Here is a 27,502-nt window from a genome sequence, read left to right on the forward strand (position 1 = left end):
TACAGTATTTTTTCAGGTATAAGGATCACATACCTATCTTAAAAACTTCCAATATAGTATATGAATATAAACATCCTAAACATTTTTGTTTTGTTTTTTCAGGCTACAATGGATCCCTTAGTAGTTGATTAATAGTTTACAAACAAGAACATGCAAATTTAAGATCCACATAATTTTCAAATACTAAGAAGCATATGCTGAATGAATATAATGAACATATAAGAAAGAACTGCTTATAACTGAAAGTATGTATTAATAGATTAAATAAGCAAAGCAATGCAGTTGGTTTGTTGGTGAATCTTTAAATGTTAGTGATATTTCAAGTTGTATACCTACAGCACAGAGACTCTGCAACAAATAATAGAATTAAAAGCAAGAATAAAAGCTAGACTAGAAAAGCATGAGTCCTTTGGTTGTCTCAGTGGTATTAGTTCCTAAGAGAGAGAAAATAAAGGTTTTGTATTGATTTAAAGAAGTTGAACTGGTTCCATTCAAAGTTTTCAAGAGGCCTTAGACAAATTACACAAAAGGAAGTACTTTTTCTCCATGGACTTGCAAAGGCAGTTACTGGCAAGTCAAAATAAAGAAAAAAGTAAAATAATGTTTATCTTCAGAAAAGGATAAGTTTAGCAGAATGCCTTTTTGTTTAAGTTATGTTCCTTCAGGTTAATGGCTATAGTTTTTTGTTGTTATAGAGATCATATAAAAGTTTTTTGAAGCAATTTTCAAAGATGTCTTAGTTTAAGTCATGGTTTGAAGAATAAGTTAGAAAAACTCGAAGGAAACACCAATTTGTAAAGAAAAATAAATGATTTAGGAAATTTTAAATGGTGTAAAATCAAACTTAAAAAGTTAGAAGAACTTAAAAATTATTCAGTATCAAAAATACAAAGATATGTTATGGTCTTCATAGGAATTGTAGGATTTAATAAGTTTATTCCACATTTGACAATACCTGCAAGTATTTTAACGGAATTAACACAGAAGGAGAAATAGACAAATAAAAGATGAGACATTTGTGATATTAAGAGATTCATTACTAAAGGCAAAAATAATTAAACAGGTTATAGTAAAGAGTTCATTTTAAGTGCAGATGCTTTTGGATAGGCAATAGTAGTTTTATTGCAGTTAGATAATGAAGTAAAGGAATGTCCTATAGAATATCAAAATAAGTGGGGTAAAGGTAAGATGAATTACTGAGTAACTAAATAATGTTCAGTAGTTATACATGATATCTGTATGGTAGAAAAGCTGCCATAATTATAATTTATACAAATTTGCAGTAATTAATTGCACTGAACAATCCATCTTCAAAGTTGCACGATGGTCATTACTGTTAAAAGACTATGATTTTGAAATAATATGTAGACACATTAAGTAAAATTAATGGAGTAAAGAAACAACTAGGGAACATACTCAGAATAACTGATATATTAATGATAACATTATATAAACATAGGAAGGTAGAAAATGCATGGTATGTTTGTATACCACACTATGGTAATAAAAGTAATTCCATTCTCATCTCTTATATGTCTACTATGTTGAATTATGTGTACATTAGTATATTTTGTAACAACATGATAAATGATTATGAATGATGGGCTGCTTTTTGAATATTTCCTTTCATAATTGCCTTTAATTTAAGAAGCAGAAATAGCTCATGTGTAGCTTTGCGTGAAATTCAAAAAACAATTTAATAAAACTACTTGCACTGGATTAGTCTGGTGCTTAAGTGTTGGCAGAAAGAACAACTGACATGAGCACTGTTTGCTATGGTTTTCAGACTTGCTAGTGAAAACTGATGTTATGTATTATAATTATGAATTTTTTTTATATGACATTTACAAACGTAAGTGTATATTTAATTATATACATGAATTTAATACAAACATGTCCAACATTTTCGAGACAAACAGTTTGTCACATTCGATAAAGACTATAGTGATTAGTTCAGACTGCACTGAAACAAACAATTTTGAATGAAAAGTTAAATTATAATAGCTTATAACCTTAATGTTTTTTTTTGTTTCTTGAATATGAATGTTTAACATTTCCTGTTTCATGGCTAAGTCTTCCATTTTGGTAATCGTTAACCCATGATGAAATGTATATGATAAAATTCAGTTATTAGTAGAGGAGGACAGATAAAACTAAATAAAAAAAATGTCTTAGTATTGAAACTAAAAAATTATAAGTGTATAAACAAAATTCAGAAATTAACCTTTTCAGAAATATATGAAAGAGCATATTGTACCTATAGAAATGATATACTAAAGAATATTGTAGAATATTTAGAAGCAAGATGTGACAGAGAATAATGGACATGAAAATGATATACTCATGAATATTGTAAAGTTAGCTAAAAACAGAGCAAATGGTACATGAACTGTTCTTGAGAAAAAAAGATACATTAAGGAAACATAATTATAACTGAAATCTTACATACTACATAATAAACTTACAAAATATCTTGATAAATAAAAGAAAGAATCTTCAGTTGAATAGGTGTAAAAGTATGAGACACTAAAAACAAACATGAATATAAAATCATTGTACATATAGCTTTATTCAGTTTAACTAAATATAATGATAATACATGTACAAAATGGTACTGAACTTTAATTATTACAAGACAAACGTAAATAATTTAATGCAAACTACAGTGCCAGGCCATTTGAGGACATTTTGTTATTAACAATTTTATTACTTGTACATTTCTTTTTCTAAAGTACTGTTTTCCACTACATCATTTCACTACTTAACTAGCTATTGTAATCTGTAAATGTGACATGCATGAGTATATTGTATGTCATAAATTCATGTAAAAGTTCTGTTATCATTGCTTGAAGTTTTGATGTTTTTGAATTTTGTACAAAGCTACACAAGGGCTATCTGCACTAGCTGTCCCTAATTTAGGAGTGTAAGACTAGAAGGAAGGCAGCTAGTTCTTGCCACCCACTGTCAACTCTTGGGTTACTCTATTACCAACAAATAGTAGGACTGACCATCACATTATAATGCCTTCATGGCTGAATGTTTGGTGTAATGGGAATTCGAACCCACAATCCTCAGATTACAAGTTGAGTGCCTTAACCACTTGGTATAAGTTTTGAAGAAACACTACACAGAGAAAGATGTAAATAATCAAAGTTACAATATTATTTGACACAATGCCTAAAATATGAAATTTACTGCATATTAGAATGACTATTTACATCTTTCTCTGTGTAGTGTTTCTTCAAAACTTATACCAAGTGGTTAAGGCACTCAACTTGTAATCTGAGAATTACAAAGATGTAAATAGTCAAAGTTACAATATTATTTGACACAATGCCAAAAATATGAAATTTACTGCATATTAGAATGACTAACTAAAGTCAAATGCACCTGATCTCCATGTTACTAAGTTATTAAATTTATATACTGTTTATAATATGTTAATATTTTCACTTGAATAAACACTGTCACACATATCTCACTGTGTTTTGCTCTGAATGCTAAGCAAATAATAAATGAAATGTTGACTCCAATAACACTTACATTGCAATTAAATTGTCCAATTACCAGTACTTTTGCAAGCTTTATAGGCCTTAGAAAATAGTGGTAGGTTAAAAATTAAGACTAGAGGTAATGACAAAGAATCAGTTATTGTTTCCTTATAATAATAACTACAAATTCAACTTACCAAAACACATAAAATGACATTACATTAGATAAAGATTATAAAGTAATATTTGGCAAAATATTTATTTCATTAAGAAATAATGCTTTATATAAAAATGACAATTATTTACTTCCTAATAACATAAGTACAATGTTTAATGGAACATTTTAAAACTTGTCTTAAATCAGATATTTTTGGTCTTATTTAAATAATATATTGTGGGCTTTTTAATAATTGCTCACAGGGTCATCAGTTATCTTAATACTGTGTCAAGCATTCATAATACTATGTCAGTGTTAAAATAACCAAGAGCTTCAAAAATAATGTTGTAATATCTTATGCTTCAACCAATGTCTTCAGAAGAAGAATAGTGTATATACTAAGAAAGCACAATGTTAAACTAATAAAGATGATTTGAAACTTTACAAGCAGTATCAGGATGAAAGCCATCAACTGTTGAAGTAAACGTTTTTGTTTACATAAAATATCATGTAAAAAATACAGTGTAGTGCTACAAAAATTCTATGATTTAGATATTTTTAAAAGTTAAAAAAAATTGGTCATGATATTATTGTTCATTAATATTTATTATTATTATTCTACATGTGTTTAGAAAAACAAAATCCAGCTACAGTAATCATTGCATATTTGGATATTTGAAAATCAACTTTTAAATGTGAAAAATAAATATAATACTTGTAGTTATTATTAAAATATTTTTACATGTAATTCATAGGAAAAATAATTTATCTGGAATGTGTGTTATTTAATACATTTTCACCATATCAGTATCTTTCTTATCAGTTTGTAACATGTAAGATTAGGACAAGCAAGTACAACAGATGTAAAAAAAATGTCTCTCCAGTGCCATAAGTCAATAGGCTTAAAATGCTAACAACCAGGTGGTTATAGAACAGATAACCCTATGTATAGCTTTGTGATTAAAAACAAACAAATCAAAACAATTCTGTTAATAATGGCAAAATTACATTTAGACATTAGTTCAACTCAATATAACTGTTAATCATATTGTTACCAAATGTAAAAAGTTACTGATATTTAGATCAACTGTTAAAACACATTACTGCATCAAGGTGCACAGCAGGAATTTTCAGTTAATATGTTTACATGTGTTTTAAATATCAATGGGAAATTTTAGATGTATACATGATTTTATAATTAAATAATGTGATTACCAAATGGACAAAAGCTATAAACACTGTTACAGTAACCAGATTTCTAAACCAAATAAAAAAAAAAGGACAGTCCAACCCTTGTTCCTAGATTCAAAATGGTTCTTGTGCTTTTCCTTGACAGTGTTATACCTAATGTACAATTTGCCACTGTGTGGAATTGAAAACAAAGCTTTGCAAATAGCATACTTTGTTATCTAACTCACAAGCCTGCTTTCAAAATATTTGAAAAACACTTTCTTTTTTTTTAAGATTTTGACACACTGATAGGTTAAATATTTTCAGTAATAAAAGCACCTTAAAGAACAATCTCTGTTGTTAAATTAAACTGTTCACCATACATTCACCAACTGTTCTAGATCTACTATAATACTACTAACTAAAAAACCCATACAGATCTGGGTTTCTCACCACACACAAATCAAATGTATGGTAGAGTTTGATGGCAGTAGAATGCATGTTACAACTTACTATGCACAAATGGAACTTTTGGGACAGTTGGGCATATTACAAAAATGAGAAAATCATGTACATTTATTGCATTTGTGAATCAATATTACTGATAGTTTGATGTCTATAATAAAACTGGAATGTCTGGTCACCATACCTGTGGTACAAAACTAACATATATAAATGTCATTAAATACTATCTAACTATCTTAACCTTGTGTTTTTTCATCCAATACTAATATTTTGTTTGTAACTAATTTGGTTATTTTAAATATTAGTAAAAATTATTTACTAATTATGTTCTTGTAACTATTAAATTAATGGTGGAACATCTGGATCATCTATAAAATCTTCAGAATTACATCTCTCCTGAGTTTGTGGCAATCTGAGAGTCAGTGAATCTGTTTTCTCTCTTGATTGTTTATTATTTATTTCTGTTATTTTGTCCAACACAGCCATAGGACACAAGTCTTCAATAACTTCCAATTTCTCATTTCCAGAAGTACTGTTAAAAAAGTCATTGAATTCAACAAATGGAGTTTGAAAAAGTATTGTAACTTTCAGATTTTCAACATCGGGATGGTAAAAGTCGTGAACAATAATTTTTTTTCTATGAAAAGTGGCATTAATAGATTAATTTTCTTTAAAACAAGCATTTAATTGAGAAACTAGTACAATGACAATATGTTTCCTTACTAGGATCTTTCATAATTATTATATAGATTTTAGGGCATTAAAAATATTTCACATTTTGATTAAAATAAAAATTAAACCTCACTGTACAGGATATTTATATAGTTTATTCAACACATTCACACTTGTTCTGCAATTCAAATGACAATACAACATTTTTTTTTCTTTTTGCGATTCTCTCCATGCTTGAATGATGTTGGGTCAATGTATTAGATCTGTAATCTGGTTTAGACAATAAATCTTTTATTTATCCCTAAAACTTTTAAGGGATACAGTAAGGAGTGTGGTATTTTATGGAAACATACACACATCACTCTTGATTTTGTGGAGAGAAGGCAGTTAGGAATAATATGAGAAGACTGTTATTTTCAGTTAAATCTTTTATTTAATATATGCCCGGTAAAATTCCCTACAAACACAACTTTATTGTTTAGAACTGTATATAACTTAGGTGTTTTTAACTGCTCTTTTGTTTTATGTCTAAGTATTAAAACCTAATCACATCCTTTTTCACATTTATAACATCTAAAAGTATATAGGCTACTTTCAACTCTGATATTTAAATTTCACTATCATGTATAAATAGTGTTTATTTCATGACTTAAATCTAGTGTTAATTGTAGGAAAATGCACTAATAACTTCTTTTTTTAATAAACCAAAAGAACAATTTTAAAAAATGTGATTTTTTTTTCAACAAAACTTTTCTAATTTCTGTCAAGTCATAAAAAAAGCCTTTCATTAAAATAATAACATGGTAGTAAAAGTGTATCACAAGAATTTCAGCATAACATTTTTCTATGAATAAAAGTGAACACAAAATAACATAAAACAGTAATGGATCTGTACATGTATCAATGCCATTTTGAATAAAACATGGAGAGACAGAAAATACACAATCTCAACTGCACAAAATAAAAAGTATACTTCCATTTGCACGTGCACACACAAATATCTTGTTAGTTTGAAATCAAGAATATTTTACCTGCTACTTGGACAAGACTTCATACTTGAATTACCTTTTTCTCTTGTTCTATGCCATGATGTGTTATGTTTAATAAAAGGTGCTGTCCTTATTTCTTCATTTTTCTGAAAGAAACTGTAAAACTTTGGAAAACTTTATCATTAATACATATTTTCTTCATGTAAGGTTTGTTTAAAGTGTAAGTATAAAATAATTTAAAGAAGTATTTGTAGTTATTTAAAATCAGGTTACCTATCAGTTGTTGGGCAGATAAAGATAAAATTTGTTCCATGGCCTTACCTTGACTTTAGGCATGGTGAGAAGCAGATGGCCAGTAGTTTGAGACCTTTGAGCAACTGATGCTCCAGGTCTAACTTCCTCTTGAAGAACTAACTGAAACACCTTGCCCCGAATTTTAACTCGAACATAATGAGGTTGTATGTCAACGTCTATTAAAGAGGTGTCCATATATCTAAGAGATTCATATAGCTTGGTATGAAATATCATTTTCATTTTTACCAACTCACTTAAGTTATTTGAAAGTTTTCACCATAATGTATAATTACTATTTTTCACACAAGAGAAAAACTGTAAACAAAGTTGATTGAATCATTGATCAGGGGAAAGAAATGCACAATGAAAAATTATTTTATATGTTTTGTCTTCATATGAAAGAAAACCATTTAATTTACAAGTTTAATAATACACAATCATATTGCCCTTATATTCACCTAAGAATATTTTTGTTTGATGAGAGTTTTAGCTATGGCAACTATTTTACAATGATTTTTTTTATATTGAGATACAGTTTTCTACAACCTAAGATAACCACAATAAAAATGCAGTTAAATAAAGAACAACATTTGCAATATGACACCCCAATTAGCAAGAGTGGGTTTACGATAAATGTAGAGTTAATTAAGTTGAATGAAACTTATGAATAAACAAAGTATTTTCACCAAGTTGAAATGTCAATGATTGAATAAGGACATTTCAGCCCTATCTTTATTACTACAATTCTTATTTAACTCTAGCTGCCATTTTCTGTACCATCTTTTACTTCAAGATGTATTCATGTTAGATGGAAATGCTTCAGTATTTGCAAACTGGTTTACGTTTTGTTGGATCTAAACTGTAATACCCTGAATTTTTATGAATTTCATTATTTCTATGTAAAAATCATTCCACATTTTATTGAAAGTCTTATCTTTAGTATTCATTTAAACTGCTGCTGACACATAAAGTGTCCAAAAATCCTGGTCATGAGATAACTTCCAATTGTTGCTAAAGTGAAGAGAGTTTCTACACAAGATGAAGGCAGGATAAAAGAAAAAGATGGAGTAAAAGGAAGAGAATCACAGATGTCTGAGTTTTATGTCAAACTGAGGTAATTTACTGTAAATAAGAATCTGCCCAGTTAAAAGCTTTCACAACTTGTATGAATAGATAACTTGTTTATTTAAATAATTGCACGTTTGTATTTCCTATGAGTCCATGTGTTTAAAAACATTTTCAGAACCAGCAGTTTGTGGATAGTTAAATTTTGAAAACTTGTAAAATAAGTCAAAATTTACAAATTTCAAATAATTAAGACAATTACTACTAGAAATAATGCTGTATTTTAATGAATAGTGCCTGTGCCTGCTATAACAATTTTTTGCAAGGACATATAAAATTATTTTGTGAAGTATAGCATTTACTGAACTGTTGTTTCATTTCTCATCTTGTAAGAAAAATGTATGTATCTATATATAAACAGAGATAGATCATCTTTATTTAAAATACCATGTAGATAAAGTATGATAATTACGTTTACAGTCCTGTTTTAGTGTCAAAGAAAATATATGAAGCAAACTTAAAAGTGGATTTATTCAATGCTACAATTTCACAATACCATGTTCTTTGAAATTACATTAGGTACAGTTTGTGGAAGACATGTTTTTTTGTTATGTTCAACAGCCAAGTGGTGAGAAAAACTTCTTTATCTGCAGACAAAAAGGGCATATGTTGTTCTTAACATACAAGTTTTTACTGTACACACTTTTAACAGAAAATTATTATTAAATCAAATGCTAAAGGAATTAAAGCTTGTGATGATTTTCATAATTTTGTAATGATTCTTGGACAAGAATAAGTGAAATATTTCATCTGTGTTTACATCCTGCCAAATATCAGAAAATGTAAGATTCAGTAGTTTTTCTATGAAAGTCTTACAGATATTGTTTAGAAATTAAAGAAGAAATTATCTAAAAAATAGAGGTTACATATATAAACAGTAATACCACCTTTTCTATTTTGTTAGTTGTTATATAATTGTCTAGTTAGTTCTTATCTTATTATTTATTGTTAGTTATTTGAATACTTCAATTTTCCTGTTGTTTTAACAATTAAAGCTATTCAAAAGTTATCTGTGTTAGCCATCCTTAATTTTGAACTGACAGACTAGAGGGAAAACAGCTGGTCAATAGCACTCACTTCAAACTCTTGTACACCTTAATTTCTTGGTTTTCACCTTCATAACCAAGTCTAAAGTATGCAACAGGATCATTTTTTTTACAAAAATGGGTCATGAATGAACTATTGGGCTATTCTTGGTGTAGTGACAGTTACGTAAGTATTTCTCTTATATAAACAGGTTTGCAGGAATATATGTTCTGACATGATTTTTTTCATAACCAAGAACTATAAATACTTTACATTTCTGCTTTATCTATTTCATCTGTCAAAAAAAAAAGAAACACCTTAAACTTTAAAATTTCTACTGACCTATAAATGGCCAATTCCAGAATAAGGTGGTCATTTTCTTCATTTTCCATCAGCTTAAACTTGATTCTGCTCAAAACAAATAAACAGCATGTCATGATATTTTATCACTAATCTACTCCCAAACTGAACAATTAGCTAAAAGAAAATTGGATGAGTAAAATTGAAAATATGGAATTACTTTTTGGTAATTAAATCTTTGTTGTTTGTTTCTTTTAAATGCAAGATCTCACACATAATACGTTATCTGCACTGTATTTATCAAGGGAAACTGAAACTCAGTATCTAGCATGTAAGTCCATCAAGGGACAATACTTAGGGAAGCTTTATTGAAAATCAGTGGCTTCCAACATTCTTTTTCTTGCCTTATTCTCTTCCAAAAACCTCTAAGAAAGATAGAAATATTCCTAAATTTTGTGGATTAATTGTAACAGAAGTATGCTCACTCTTCTTGTGGATATTTTAAAAAATTAACATAATTAATATGATAACTTGCTGTAAAAAATATTGTATTTTTATGAAAAGAGAATCTTGGTATTCTAACTTTGGTTCATTTACGTTCAATATCCTTCCGTCATCTGTTATTAGTCTTTTCTCAGGCTTGGATTTCTTTTTCAAAGAGCTGCAACAAAAACAAGATTTATTAATAAAAATTAAATGTGTTGATGATGTATACTTTCTTCACTATTTCATAATCTGTAATTTACAATTCTGAAAACAAAGTCTTGATGTCTAGTTTGTGTTTAATCTTTGTTTGTAAATAACGAATCTTCATAAGCTTTTCATTTAAGTGCATAAGTTATTTATCAACTGTGAAAAATTCTGAAAAATAGAAGCTATACTAGTTTGCCAAAAGAAGAATATATAACAGTGTTGTTCAAAAAAGTAAAAATACAAATCATGTAGAAAAAAATTAAAAAAGAGCAATAAAAATGAAACTGTGTTGTTAAAATATTAAAAAAAGAATAATAAATTAAATTAGCTGCTGTGCACTTGAAACAATGTTTTTTTTCTATTTATCAGCTAATTAGGCAAAAATAAGGATAGGATTCATTATATATTTATATAAATTCCAGTAACTCTTAAAATCATGCAGTGGGATATTAGATAATGTAAATAAACATGAGAGATACCTGTACAGATGAATGTGATTGCTAAGTATGTTTATGATATAAAATAAATTATATTTTTCTATATTCAAACCTTTCCTGTTTCTGTCGAATTCTTTCTGTATGTCTATAGATTTCAAGTCTGGACTGTGGTGTGTAGCTGGTTTCTTCTGTCCAGAATCTTAATAATAATGATAAAAAAAAAAGAGCTGCTGCATGATAATATTCATGAAGGTCTGACATTTCATTTCCAATTTTTGAAGCACAGATTATTCAGTAAGTGCACATGAAATACTTATTTTTAATATCTGTGTACAGCAAACATAGTAATTAATACCACAAAAAGCATCAACTGATGGTAAAGAAGTTCTTGTTTTGGTGACAACTTTGAACAAAACAAAAATTGTAAGATCAGTATCTCATATAAAGCATTGTAATAGCTTATGGTTCAGTTCTTTATTTTGATAAGCATAAAATATTTCCAAAACATTGTTTTACCATCATAAAAAGGTCTTTCCAAATCATTAAGGCTACTTTTGCTTGTGATCATTCTATGTTCACCTTGATTATTGTTTCATTGTGTTTGTAGAATCTAGGATACTCTGTGCACTTGGTAGGAACAAAAAGAAAGTTTTTCAACATGATCTGTCACACAAAAGTCTGTCAACTGTTGAACAAATGGTTACTGTGAGAAGATTAAGTTTTCTTCTTCTTGCTATTTCTTCTGTTTTATAGTTTGTCTGATATTTTTATTTGATTCTAACGTTTTTGGGTAACCATTCTTTCTGACTGCTTTAGTTTCAAAAAGAACCCCATTGCACCTGCATTCACAATATTTGCATTTCATGCATATATCACACCTTCCAACCTTATGCTTGCAACTAAAACTTCGGTAAATATAACTTTCACCAATTCTCCCAGTATATGTTGATTATATTAGAACTGAAAATAAGTCTTCTGTACGTAACTTATTTTCCAGTTAAAATAACAGACTTTTAGCAAAAGCAAAAAGGTGGAGGGGAAAATCAAATTTAAATTAATATTTCACTGTAAGAGATGAGCATAGAAATATAAAAATTATAATATTGAATTACTGTTGGAAGGAAATTTTACTAAATTTTATTATTCTTGTGTTTTCAGGTAACACAAGAACCGAATTTCTTAATGATTGACTCTAGCTTTTAAAGTTGATAACAAATGTTTTATAACAGTATTATTACATTGAAAATAATATGCATTATACTCAACACAAGTGATATACATATATGGAACATACTTCTCTTCCTCATCTTCATTCAGTGTAATCTCATTTTCTTCAGTGATGGTTGCCTCTTTGTCACAGTAACCTTCGTGTTTTCTTTCTTTATCATTCTGCTATACAGAAGTAAATAATAATCTGTTAAAGCATGTTGAATTTTAGATAGTTTATTATTTCAGAGTCTGAATGTTTAAAAAAGATCTTTGTTAGCTTATAGATGTGGTTCATCTGGGTGAGCCTAAATGAACCCATATTATAGCCTTTATCTTTATGTCTGTGAAAATGGCAATACATCTATGCATGCAAGAGTCAAACAACAGTTCATTATAATGTATTTTCATATTTAAACATCCAAATTTCAGAGCATTTTTCAAGATATTCTAGTAACATCAAATAAAGTTTTAAACTAAGCTGTCATATAGGCCACTTGTATATCTTTTACATAAATTAATTCTGGTACAGTTGTTAGTTAGCTGAAGTATATTATTCCAAGTTAAATATTGAGCTGCTTGTACTACTAAGTTTTAAAGAACTTCTACAGGGTGTTTGGAAAGTCACTGTGCACTTGTATATTTATTAACAGACATGTTTAAATATAGAAATACAGGATGTAAATATGATTGACAATTATAAATAATGTTGAAAGTAACCCCGTTGGCATCAATACAGGCCTGGATCCTTCTTATTTTGTTTCTAAACACTGCTATCAGTTGCTGGCTTGAAATAGACTGAATAAAATATGATTACAAAACTGCACAGTGACTTTCCGAACACCCTGTACAATCTAAAAAAGCTTCTTATTTTGACTGAAGAAATATACTCACAAGTGAAATCTGTAAATATATCTTAATATTAAAATAAAGCATTTATAATTAATTAAAACAAAAACTTTACCAGTTTTGTTTCATTTTCTTTTTGTTGTTGTAAAATATTATCTCTCATTCTGCTGTATACCTAAGGATAGACAGGCCAAAAAAATTAAACTAATACAATCCCATTAAAATATTGATAAAATGCAATATTTAGAAAAATTTATATAGCGGTATCAATAATGTAAAATAATAAAAGGGTGTTCCTGTGACCATCATAGCTCCAAGAGGAAAAAAACCTAGAAACCTTAAAGTCTGCAGCCATATTAAATGTACACTGAGGTGTGCACATGAGTGCATGCATGTTTATAATAAAGCACACTAACAAAAAACTACGGTTAAAAGTAGTGGTTCCTTACATTACAAATTTAAATTACAGATAGACACACATGAGTGTGTATATGTGCTTTTTTTAATGAGGCATGCAAGCAAAAAACCACATAGAAAAAAAGTGGTTCTTTTGTATATATAGAAAAGACACTGTATTTTGGTAACATTTTATGTTACACTGCTTAGCAAAAAAAGTATAAACAAATATTGTTGTTAGGCTTTGTACTAAAACTATAAAATGAAATGTATAATCTACAAAATTGAGGGAAAAAATGTTGATTTCTTAATTTAGAATCTCCATTGATTAAATTAAGAAACGATTTAATTTAAAATTGTATTGATATTTGTACTTTCATGATAAGTTTTATGCATTTGGCTCTAAACTAGGTTATCTCATAATATATCTTAACCTTAAGGTTATTTATTATTATTTTTTAAATCTTACCATCATTCACTACACTTATAATATTTCCCTGATTGTTCAACATCTTCTTGGTAGTTCGAAATTAGAATGGTTGTGCCTAAACCTCTGAGGTCTCTGACCAAGGCATTTAGCATAAGATTTAGCCCGTGATTAAAATAATAAAAACTGTTTTATTCGATTGACCATTCATTTGAAATATTAAAATTAAACATTAATATATATACATGCCACAACTGTCAGTTTTGGGGAGGTTTAAGTTACAAAATTGAGACTATTCTTTGCTATATTAATGGTAATTCTTCAATAAAATAATGTTGAACTATTTGCTTCAATTTTAATGTAACAAACTTTTTGTGCAGATTTATAATTATGTTATTTCGTTCATTTTGGCTTAATCTTCATTATTCTAAGGAGTTCTCTCATATACTCTTCAAAAAAAGAAACGCAAAAGGCAAAATATGAGACAAATTGTTAACAAGTTTATTCCGGGTAGTTCTGTATGACATGTGTGAAACTTTGCACATTCACTGCTGAACATCCAAAGTCTGCAAAGGCGAAGTCCACGCTCACTAGGTGAAGTTTAACGTCACTCAACGTCAATAACGAGTATGCCCCCCCGTGAGCATCAATAACTGCTTGACATCTCCTGCCCATGGAAGCGATGAGATGACGAATCACATCCTGTGGAATGGCTGTCCACTCAGCCTGCAAAGCTGCTGCAAGCTGAGGTAGAGTCTGCGGTTGAGGTTGTCGCCGTCGGTCCAACTCGTTCCAAAGATGTTCGATGGGGTTTAAATCTGGTGATCTGGAGGGACAGGGAAGAACGTTGATGTTGTGGTGTCTCAAGAAGACAGTGGTGAGTCGGGCTGTGTGAGGACGGGCGTTGTCATGTTGAAAAACGTCGTTGACGTTCACCATGGTGGGTTGCACATGGGGCTTAAGAATCTCGTCGACGGTTGCGTACGGTCTGATCGGAAATCCTACACAGCCCTGGTGTGGTTGAGGCAGTAGACGTCGCAGTGGTGGTTCTATCCCGAAGGTGACGTAACCGGATGTTGCGATCTTGTGCGGGCGTGGTCACACGAGGTCTGCCAGATCGTGAACGGTCACGAGTTGATCTATGTTGTTGGTGACGATTCCATAGCCTTGTGATGATGCTTGGGTAGACATTCACAGCTCTGGCAACATCTGATCGAGATTCGCCTGCCTACCATCGACCAATGGCGTTGTTGCGTTGTGCTTCAGTCAGTCTTGGCGTAACTGTATTGCGTGTCGGTAGCTTAACACTGAGCTATGGAAACCGATAACCCGTCACTTTTATAAGGATTTTGCACATGTTGCACTTGCAGAACACGCAGATCTCTCAAACAAATTTATTGGACACGCATGCGTTTTGGCGAAAAATCCGATGTTTTCCTCTGTTTTCAAAGTGCACAACTTTTATTGTCATTTTGGTCTGACAATCAGTGCCTTAACACGTGTAACATCACATACTCTGAGCTTGTAACGTTATTACATATATTTCTCTTTCAAATAACAAAAATATCCCTTTTGCGTTTCTTTTTTTGAAGAGTATATTTTATTGAATAAATCTTACCTGCAAAGCTTTAATTCTTTCCGATCTTGCAATTGCTCTACCATCTAAGTACTATAAAGGAAAAAGATTTTGTGTTATAACTATGACATACTCTTTTATCATTGCTAAAGAACAATAAAAACAATGCTATACAAATTGTTGGAATTAAAATCAAGAAATTCAAATTATTGCAATTTATATTAATCTCTACACACAGCAAGAACTTGGATAAAAAAGAAGTCCGGTAATGAATATAGCAAGTTAAATATACTGTTCTTACTTATAAAGATTATAACTCATAGTTTCATCAGTTTGGTACCCTTACTTTTAACTGTATTTTTGGCGTAAACCAGGACAACATATCACGAGGTTCGGTCACATTAGAAAGGTTAGGCTACTTAATCCTAAATAGATAAAATAAGCTTAAAATGCAAAACAACCCCTATAACATATGTATGATGATAAGGGTAATAAAGCTGGATAAATCAAACATTATATTCAATACTTTGATACAAGCAGCAGTAAATAACCTGCACAATATACTTTATTTAAACTAGTTGTTAACTTCAAAAATGTATTAAAATTGTCGCACATTTAATGTTTGCTGAATATTTTTGCTTAAAAGTAAATAGCTAGTATATTGGCACTGTTAGTTAACACATAACCATCTTAAGTGTAATATACAATATATATATATATATATATATTAAACATACTACGTGGTGTACTTAATACAAATAATTAGGTCTTAAAAATTCAAATCCTCAGTAACTGCCAAAAAGTAGTCGCGATAAAATTGAACAGAGTTTAATAATAATACGACTTAAAAAAAGAAGTTACAACAACGATAAATGTGATGGTTAAATAATTACAATTAACTAATGTTTCTTAACTGATGACGTAATGTTATATTATATGTAGATTTTTTTTATTTTGTCTGCACTGAAAATATTATTGGAGGTAAAACTAAATTTGATCAATGCACTACAGTGGTTTAATATTACCTTAAACAATTCCTAAGAAATTAAAGTCTAGACGTAAAAGTTTTGAAAAGGTTGTGTTATTCTACAAAACCTTTAACGACATAACTGATAAGCAAGAATGCTGTTTTGAAAATGTCTTTTCAAATCGCTTTATTGATTGTGAAGATTCTTAGATCAGTTCTTAGGTCACGCAACGTAATGAATTTATTGGGGCGTTATAATGTGACGGTCAATCCCACTATTCGTTGGTAAAAGAGTAGCCCAAGAGTTGGCGGTGGGTGGTGATGACTAGCTGCCTTCCCTCTAGTCTTACACTACTAAATTAGGGACGGCTCGGTGCAGTGGGCTAACAACCTACTCACTTAAATACCTGTTGAAGAATCCGCAAGCGATTGCGGCCCAATGTTCCTTGATGGAATCTAATGGTGATAACTAACTAACACGCTGTAATGTGTATTTTATGAACAGTGTATTTCACTTATAAATACTTAAATCACTAGAGAAGTGAATATATGTCTTCTAATAAAGGCAAATTGATGTAATTCCTGTCTCACGGAAGTAATTTGTTTATTTGTTGTTCAGCTCAAAGCTATCACGACTGTGAAACGCAAATTTTAGCTCTATATAAGCCATCTTGTGGATGGAAACAATTATCTGTTGTATTGAAAAATATGCAAGGTAACGTTACGAGTGCATAATAAATTTCATAAACTTGTTTGCGAAGACCAACGTCAATTCTTTAGATGTGCATGTCATATGAAAAATAGTTCAACCACATTAAAGTCGCACGGGCATGATTGAATAATTCAGTCATTTTGCTTATTCTTTTTACATTGTACACTTAAATATAAATATCTCAATATTACAATTAATAATTATACTTGACTATTACTAACCTGTAACTGTGGTAACGTGGCTACAACAAAAGCTCGATAATCCTCCATATTCGTGCAAGGGTTTCCAGTGAGATACCTGCAGATATTATTTTAAAAATACTTCATCAACAAAATAACGGTTTCCCATTGTTGTCGAATAAAAAAAAAACTCAAAATGTTTATATTTAAGTTTCAATCACAAACTTTTTGTGAAGATTCTCAATTGCTTAAGCTTATAATATGAAAACACATACAAACTATGAAATTTGTTTGTTTGTTTAGAATTAAGCACAAAACTATACGATGGGCTCTCCGTACTCTGTCCACCACGGTATCGAAACATGGTTTTTAGCGATGGGAGTCCACAGACATACCACTGGGCCACTGGGGGCAAACTATGAAATATCAATTATTGATGTTGCTAACTCTCCTCTAATTCAAATTTAACTTAAATATATTTTTTAGTATCTATATTTACAATTAACGTATTTATCAGTATCTCTATCCCTATATATTTTAAACTATAAGTTTTTATATTTACTTTACCTAATTGTGGTTAGAGCGTTTGACTTACAATACAAGGGTAATGTCGGACCACTCCAACTACACTGATAAGATGTTTTTTTGGTGGTTTTTTTTACGTATTATATATATATATATATCAGTGTTGGAAGTTCTTGCTCGCTGTTCAGCTGCAGCGAACACGAAACAAATCAATATTACTATAATTTATAATTCGAGATAAGGTCAGCTTAATACAACCTTCTAGTATACAACGTCCTAGTTTCACTGTCTTCTGAGAAAACAGTTCTATAAAATTATTATTCTTGTTTCTGACATTTGTTCTTTCTAAACACTCCTTATATATCCTTGACCAACAACTAAGGACACATGTACACTACAACAATATTATAGCCTAGTCTTGGATACCCTCACCACAAGCCTAAACAAACTATAAAAAAAAAAGACGTGATCAACTCTATCTCTTTGGTTCTATCTATCAAATTAAACATATATTTTACAACGCGTACGTCAACGTTAATATATATATGTAACATCTCATATAATTTCAGTGTATTTTCTTAATCTTTAATAAATTGCTGTTATAAATATATCTGTCATTTGTGACTCCATTTTATACTCTTATGTTCTCAAGAACGCAAATTTTAAATCCTTTTATATATATGTAAACGTACTCTAAGTATAGGAACAATAAAATATACTTATGAACAGTTTTGTCAAATACGACAGCTCTCTGAATACGTCACAAACCTACACATAAATTGTATACACAATAAAAGCTTTTACCTAGCTGTTAATGAATACACAGACATATTTCAAAATGTTTAATTTTAGAACAAAAGAAAAGAATCTAACTTACAGTTCACGTAAATTATAATTCTCCCGCAGGCTTTCCACGCTTGTTAAGTCGGCAATAAAATTCAACGTTAGATCTAGTTTCCTCAGAGATTCACACCCTTTGAAGAGTTATATCACACAGATATATTAGGTGAATCAATAATTCAGTATATCATGTAAAAAATTAAAACAAAAAAGTGTATCAAGAAAACTGTTTAATTTTAAAAATAACTTATCAGCACAGCAATACTTAAATGAAAATAGCAGAAGGAAGTATGCAAATTTAACTGTTAAGGAACTACAACAATAAAAATAATATTTCTATAATGAACTCAATTTTCAACTTATCATTCATGAATAAAATTTATATTTTATATTATGTCTGCTTTTGATGTTTTTTTTATAAATAGACATTGGTAATTATTTGTAGTTTGTAAGACTCATGTCAAATCTTTTTAAAAACTTATTTATACAATTGCCACATATGTTTTTTTTTCAATTATTCCTTCATACAGCAATTCACTTTTAGAGTAAATTACAATTAGCTGCTTTACATCTTTAAAAAGTTATATCACTGAACATTTCATAGATTGTGAAACATTCCTTGTTGTTTTTTACTTTCAAATATATTATTTTTATTGGTAGTATACAATATATATTATACACTAAAATAAATATAAGTTACATAAATTAAGAACGTATATCAACTTCAATATTCTCTAATAATTATTAGTATTAATATAGATAAAGTTCTTTTTATTAATTAGTCTGCATTCGAATAATAAATAATTATAAATTAAACAAATTATCTTTCACTTAAATTGCAACTTTGATTGAAGTGACTAATTCTCACCTTCTAGATTCTCAATTTTAGTGATGTTATTTAAAGTCAGATTCAAGTACTCTAATTTTTTCAATCTTCCAACATTTTCTGTGCCAAGAAGAAGAGCAAAGATCATACATTTAGATACTTTCCCTTTGTCTTTACTTCACATTTCAACATACTACAGTGATCTAACCACTGCAGTAAACACTGCTAACAATCATCTTAATAAACAACGCAATTATGTTAAAGTACAGTAATTAAACATAACATTTACTGGCGTGACTTACAGATCCCTTTCCAGTGGAACAGCGGTATGTCTGCGGACTCACACTGCTAAAAACCGGGTTTCGATACCCGTGGTAGACAGAGCACAGATAGCCCATTGTATAGCTTTGTGCTTACCTTCAAACAAACTTATAAATGAGCTAGCGGTTAATATTTTTCACTTTACATCTTACAATCCAGAGTGTAAATAAGTGAAATACACAGTAAGGATTGTCTCATAAGTTGTTTTTTTCTAAATTTAGTGCAAAGCTACACGAGGGCTACCTGCGCTAGCCGTCACTAATTCAGTAGTGTAAGACTAGAGGGAAGGCAGCTAGTCATCACCAGCCACCGCCAACTCTTAGGCTACTCTTTTACCAACGATAAGTGGGATTGACCATCACATTATAACGCCCCCACGGCTGAAGGGCGAGTATGCTTGGTGCGACAGGGATTCGAACCCACGACCCTCAGATTATGAGTCGAAAACATCTTAACCCACCTGGCCATGCAGGGCCATGTTTCATAAGTGATGCATGATATTTGCATCTATTGTACAAGATTGTTGTTCGTATACGGTGGACTGAATACTAAAGTTCAGATGATCGACGTTGGCAACCACACCGTTATCCTTCATTACTCTCGTATACAGCAACAAGATACAGTACAGTCAGCTAAGTAAATCTGATTTAAAATTAATATAATTATACAGAAGGTGATATGTTATGTCACATATTGATGTTTACTACATTATTTATTACCAGCTGGAGTACCCGTACACTGGACGGAAGTTGTGTAAATTCATATTAACGAAAGGTTATCTTAGAATATGAAAAGTTGCTTCCCTTATATATATGTAATTGTAAGAAAATGCCAAAACGCCCATAAAAACAATAAAACACTAAATGTGAAACGGCAAATTTTCATGTATTTCTGCATGGACACAACAAACAGAACTGCGTATCAATATGGTCCCCCATTGGGACAGCGATAAGTCTCCGCATTTACAACTTTGAAATCAGGGGTCATTACCCCTCGATGGACACAGCAGATAGCTTAGTGTGACTTTGCTATAAGGAAAACAAACTCGTATCAATATGCATGTGTTTTACAGACCTTTCTATACTGAGTTACGAAACAGCTTTGCTTATTATGTTATAATAACAGAATGCAGCATAATACAGAGCGAACATTTGTTATATGGTTTGTTTGTTTTTGAATTTTGCCCAAAGCTAAACGAGGTCATCTGCTCTAGCTGACTCTAATTTAGCAGTGCAAGACTAGAGGAAAAGTAGCTAGACATCACCATCCACCGCCAACTCTTGAGCAACTCTTTTACTAATGAATAGTGAGACTGATATTTGCATCTATTGTACAAGATTGTTGTTCGTATATAGTGGACTGAATACTAAAGTTCAGATGATCGACGTTGGCAACCACACCGTTATCCTTCATTACTCTCGTATACAGCAGCAAGATACAGTACAGTCAGCTAAGTAAATCTTATTTAAAATTAATATAAATATACAGAAGGTGATACGTTATGTCACATCTTGATGTTTACTACATTATTTATTACTAGCTGGAGTACCCGTACATTGGACAGAAGTTGTGTAAATTCATATTAACGAAAGGTTATCTCAGAACGTCCCCACGGCTGAAAAGGCAACCATGTTTGATGTGACGGAGATTCAAACCCGCGACCCTCAGATTACAAGTGGAACGCCCTAACCACCTGGCCACGCCAGACCATTGCGCATGGAACTTCAACATTTCATAAACAGACTCTTAAGCTATCTGCGCACCAGATTTCTTGCAGGTACTTCCACGACTTTGTGATTGCAGGGTCTCTAATAACGTAGGAGTCACACAATACTTTTAACTAAAAATACCGTCAATATTGCAATTAATTTCAATAATTACTGCTGGAGTCTTCTGTGTACGTCACATAGAAAAATATGTGTGACTTCACCTACTTTTGTGGAAGGTCAGTTCTTTACATTGAGCGTTGTAACAGGCAAAATCATTAAGCTATTTTATACGATAGAATATGCGATAACCTATTGCTCATATGAAGTCATCGTTCATACATACGAAAAACTGTTTCTTTTAGTGTGAAAGTTATTCCAGTTTTAGCCTTCTTCTGGAATTTCTTCTCTAATAAATTTGCAGTGAGTGAAATGAATTCCAGGACAAAAAGCGTAATAACTTAATATATTATTGACAATTCTAAAGATGGCAGTGGATTTAGTAGTGATGACTATACAGCGTTACATAATGAACATAAATAACATTTTTATCTCTTACTGCAACTGATACTTATACAAACTCAGGAGAAAATGAAACTGACAAAGAAAGTTATGATGATTGTAACGGCTTTACTACTGTATATTAATTTTAATATCTATGTTTGTTTTAGTTTAATATATATTTAGAAGTGCATGCAACTTATATTGTTAAATGTGTATTGCGCAATTTCCGCCTATTCTCTAAATCCGTAGAAGATTCTTGAGTGTAAGAATCAACAATATATATATATATATATACGAAAGCACTAGCTTATCTTTGAATATTATTGCTTATTGAACTTTCGAGAATCTCACCCTAAAAGTTTATAAATCGACGCGCCAAGAGACATTTTATTACAATGTTGGTTTGCTACAGTCAGTATACTGTAAACCGTGAAAGCTGTAACGTTTATCAATGGGGAAGATACAGATATTTAACCAGGAAAATTGGTACATTCGAAACCGTTTAACTTCAGTGAATTAATTTTGGACGTTAGTATTTCTACGAAGAAATCGTATAACTTCAGCGAAAAAAACTAACGTGTGAAGAAGTTAACTAGTTTCACGTCAAGTGGAAGTGTGCCTGTGTGTCAACACAAATTAATTCGCTCATCTTGAACCGTCGATAACACATTCAGCTCCAGACCAAGTACAAGCCCCAGTATTGATTGTATGTTTGTAAAACATGTGTATATAAAAAATTATTTTTAAAATTATTTGTGCAAAACGAAATATTAATACATTATTTTCTGCATTCATTTTATTTATGTAGAGTGATATTATACAGAAAATACTGTAATAAGCAGATAAAGAAGGAAAAGGAGTAACACAGACTGAAGTATACGAACTGCAGTATATTTTAGCGTAATACTAAATAGTATAATAAAAACAGAAATACACAATCATTTGTTTTGAAATACAAACACCTACAAATTAATTCAATATTGCTGTATAGTGTACACCAATAAGTTTCATTATATAAATTATAGCTGCTTTCTTTTTCGTCAGTTAAAAATTAGAGACGGCATGCTTTATGCAAAAATTCTAAAACAAACAAACAAAAAGCGTAAATCTTGCTGTCAGTGAATGGTGTAAGAAAAATAAAAAAAAAGTTAAAATTTTAGGTTTAAAACATATAATACGAGGTCAGGACAGCCGTTTCTAAATCAGCTCTTTTACGGGTTTAACTTCTTTAGATTTGTTTTTTTTTAATTTTGCGCAAAGCTACTCGAGGGCTACCTGCGCTAGCCGTCCATAATTTAGCAGTGTAAGACTAGAGGGAAGGCAGCTAGTCATCACCACCCACCGCCAACTCTTGGGCTACTCTTTTACCAACGAATAGTGGGATTGATCGAACATTATAACACCCCCACGGCTGAAAGGACGAGCATGTTTGGTGCGATCGGGATTCGAACCCGCGGCCCTCGGATTACGACTCGAACGCCTTAACGCGCTTGGCCATGCCGGACCACTTCTTTAGATAATATACAATTTCATATAAGCATTTACTAAAAGTACAAGTAATTAAAACGGTAATATTATTTTGATATTTTCCTCAAATGTTATTAACAATCTAAAAAATAATATTTTTAAGTGCAAAATTTGATTCAAACATTTCAAAACCCCAATCTTAAAAATTCGTCTTTTTTAAATGCTCAAAGGAAATTAAATGCAAATATTAGGTTGAGGAATAATTCGTGAGCGTTTTTAAATAATTTCATTCAAGCATTACATGCAAGACTATACAATACTTCAATGCATGAACACATTACACCCAAAATATTTATTATGATACTTTATTTCATGTAATACCTAGGTATATAGTATGCATTGTTTTAAATGAAATTGCAAGAAATTAAATGCGAAAAGCAGATGGTGTCGAAAATGCTCGATTTTGTCCACTTGACATTCCATTTAATGAGCTAAAATGAAAGCAAAAATTAAAGACATGAAAATCAGACACACCATCTATTAGAGCAAAAAATTATCTACCAAATGACATGAAATATTTTGCGAAAGCGTTTCATTTATGAATATATTTTTTTAACTTGAAAAAACGCTCACGAATTATTCCTCAACCCAATAATTGTTTCTCTATCTTAAAGATTGTTTTAATTTTATAATTGACATTTAAGCTGATTATATATTAATAACCTGCCATTAAATCAAAAACTCATGATTCATCTATGTCTATTTGATAATTAGAATAAGCTTAACTGCTTTTACTATAAGACCGTGATAATATGCAAAATACCAGTAACTAAACATTAAATGAACTCACCTATTTTAGGGATAAGATTGTTTTGCAGGTAAAGAATCTTCAGTTCTCGGCACCATTTGTCTATGTATTCTAACCTAAGTATGACACACATGTAGAATAAATTAACTTAAAGAAAAACACTATTTTCTTTAGTTTCAACTGATAAGTAAAAATAAAAAATAATAATTCAAAACCTTAATGATGTTCAAAATAATTTAATCACAAAAATACGTTTATGGAATAGGCCGGATTTCTTAATATATTGACTTAATTGTTAATTTGGTTTCATATGTAAATGAGTTTATTATTAATACATTCTTATAACAAGTAATTAACTATTGCGAAAATATAGTTAGATTAAGAACTTTTCTTTATTTAAATTCCAGATAACAACTTGGTGTTGATTTTAGTATATACTTTTAAATATGATATAATGCATTTTTAAGTATTCGCTACGCTATATCTGTGTAAGAATACCAGCTGCAAACTGAGCATTTGTCTTCGTTACTGAAAACTGCAAGTAAGGTTATTATATAACTTGACTTATATAATTTAACTGCACACCTAATATATCAGTTTCCAAGAACAAGGAAAAAATTACCTCTCAATATTTTGTTGATGAAGAGAAATTTCTTCAAGACTGAAAATTTCTCCTTCATTGTGTTCTGCCCGTTTCCGTACCAATTCTTCTGAAACTATATAACCATAAATACCTAACTCACCAGTAATGTTTATGAAACTCAGCAGCTATTATAATTTTATTTCAATTCAATATAAAACGTAATAACGTCTTCCTTTTTGTTTTCTAATGATAGTCGATTCCGAAGACATTTTCAAAATTAAACAAAAGCTACGACCAGTAGTTTGAAATGGATGACCGCTTGGTGAACTAGTGAGTAGATAATGTTTAAATATAATATTAGACATGGAAAACAAACTAAACCAACGTCTACGTCCTAGGGAAATAATGCTCAAGTACCATGTCTAATTCCTTGAAACAACCACTGACGTAACTCAGTATCAATCACAACCATAGGCAATTCAATTTTTATTAACAAAAATACTATTATTTGGAAAATTAGTTTTCTTTATACGAGTATCATTGATTTTAATAACAGATTAAAATACCATTATCACACTAGATTATAAGTAGCGATATTGCCTCTCGAAGCTGCATTATACGTTATAATATATTGTACAAATGAAGCATTACCCTTGACTTAAATAAAAGCTAATTCATATTCCCAAATATTCTAGGACTCGCTGGAACCTACCGTAAGGAGCCCTCGAGCTAGCATATAAATCACAGTATTAATAATATAGTTTATAACAATATATTTCATTTTTATGCAATATATTTCTTATAACTACATTTTTAATAAGCAGGTTCATCCGACAACATTTATCAAAGAGAGATGTAATAAGAAACATGAATTTCAACACTAAAATTCCAAAGTTACTGCTGTACTCAAGTATTTTACTTAACCTGTTGCGACTAAGACTTTGATCCTAAAATAACTGTATAGGTGGGAGCTTCTACCTGTATTGCGTTTTTCTTTCCCTCTAGAGTAAACTTACGTCCATATCAACTTGCACTTAAACACACTACAGCAGTTTTGAATTATTCAAACAGCAACCTACATAAACTACATATACATTGGCCGAAAGAGCCCTGCATTACCTAACACCTGACAAAGTTTCACGTTTTTCTTGTTTTTGACTTCTGATGTTATTGTTTGATTGCAATCATATGATAAATTATACACATTATGCAAGGATATTTCGTGTCAAATTCATTGTTAAAAACGTTTTCGTCACCTTTTTAAAATTTTATTTGTAATTAAGCGAAAAACTACACAATGGACAATTTGTTTTGTAAATCCCACGTGTATCGAAACTCTGCTTTACGGTACTGTTATAATACACACTTTCTATATCAAATATATTTAATTCTTTGTGAAAAATTGTTCATTTTTCAACAATAATACTCATGTTTACGAAACTATTGCAACATTTTTTTCATTTCTTCTCTGCTGACCACGTGATTTCAAGAGGCAATACCTCAGTTTATTGATATTTGTTTTCAGATGGATCATGTTAATGTGACATTTAATTTCAATCAATAAATTCTCTGTTGGGTGTAAATCAGGCGACCGTCTTAGCAGTCTTAAAAGATTTTTGACTGATGGCATGGATCACCAAATCAGTTTAACATTATAAGACATTCAAAATGTCCAACACTGTTATCAATCAAGTATTGCTTCACGGTGAAAAAAGGTTTGTTGTGTTAATAATAGTTTCACTTTTCTTTATTGGAAGGTTCGCTATGGCCCATTTTGCGTATTGTTTTTATGATGAATAGAAACTACACACAAAATTATTCCAATTTAGCAATATTTTAAAAATATAATTATACTTAATCTTAATTTGGAACTTGTGATAGAATTAAGTTACAACTAAATGAGGTAATAAACTCCTGTGATTTGATAATAAACGTTTAAACTTTAGGCTGATAAGTAACGATAATAGCCTTTTCAAGCTGCAATAAACGTGTCCCCCACTCCAACCACTAGAAACGGAGTTTCGATAATTATGGTGGACAGAGCACAGATAGCTTATTGTGTAGCTTTCTGCTTAATTTCAAACAAAACAAGCATTGTACGTTATAACATGTACGAATGAAGCATAACTATTAACTTAAACTTAAAGCTAATATTCAATGAAGTTAATTGTGTTTAGAACTTTTGAATAAGGTGGGTAAAATACTCATAAATGCTAAATCTGGTGCGAACATAACTCTAAGAATTCACAAAAAATGCACCTTCCTTTATTATAACAAACGTAGGCCTAAAAGTCTGTTATATTACTAATGATAATAGTAAAAATCCTACGTTAATCATAAATAACCTTCAACTTTGGTTACTTACTTCGAACCATGTATTTCCGTTACTTGTGAACCTTAGTCTTAGTAAGAATCGTTGTTTTCTACCTGTTAATAAAAAATTATCAATAAAAAGATCAGCTTCCTTCTTTTACTATTTACAGCAGAGATCAAGAAATCGTTATATATATATATATATATATGCAAAACTCCTTGTCAAAATGCGGATATTTTAATTTAGCTTTTGCTTGGCGCTTTGTGTGCAGACATACAAAATCAATTCGTTGCTAGGGACGCCGTGACGATTCCATGAATAAACGCACACCTTCTGTCACGCAAAATACGTAATATAAATGCAGTAAATGTAGAACAAAATGCAAAGTTACATGAGTTTGCAATTAGAAAAACAATGAATGTAGCAGTTTTTATTTCGAAATGTTTCTTGTATTTCATTGATTTCCTGAAATACCCA

At 30.4% G+C, this 27,502-nt stretch overlaps 1 protein-coding gene across 1 annotated transcript; it reads right to left on the minus strand.

Annotated features, from left to right (window-relative positions):
• Nucleotides 1-2,575: 2,575 nt before the first annotated feature.
• Nucleotides 2,576-27,209, minus strand: tilB (touch insensitive larva B). Its single transcript, XM_076461521.1, has 15 exons — nucleotides 27,077-27,209; nucleotides 24,751-24,844; nucleotides 24,171-24,244; nucleotides 19,365-19,442; nucleotides 18,534-18,630; nucleotides 17,174-17,249; nucleotides 15,316-15,366; nucleotides 12,990-13,049; nucleotides 12,114-12,211; nucleotides 10,932-11,018; nucleotides 10,273-10,350; nucleotides 9,732-9,797; nucleotides 7,266-7,437; nucleotides 6,987-7,090; nucleotides 2,576-5,815 (listed from the first exon to the last, which is right to left on the minus strand). The coding sequence occupies exons 1-15, from the start codon at nucleotides 27,084-27,086 to the stop codon at nucleotides 5,623-5,625; spliced, it is 1,338 nt and encodes a 445-aa protein (XP_076317636.1). The 5' UTR covers nucleotides 27,087-27,209; the 3' UTR covers nucleotides 2,576-5,622.
• Nucleotides 27,210-27,502: the final 293 nt, after the last annotated feature.

The sequence above is a fragment of the Tachypleus tridentatus genome, chromosome 10 (assembly GCF_004210375.1).
Source record: "Tachypleus tridentatus isolate NWPU-2018 chromosome 10, ASM421037v1, whole genome shotgun sequence".
In the NCBI taxonomy this organism is placed as follows: Eukaryota; Metazoa; Arthropoda; class Merostomata; order Xiphosura; family Limulidae; genus Tachypleus; species Tachypleus tridentatus.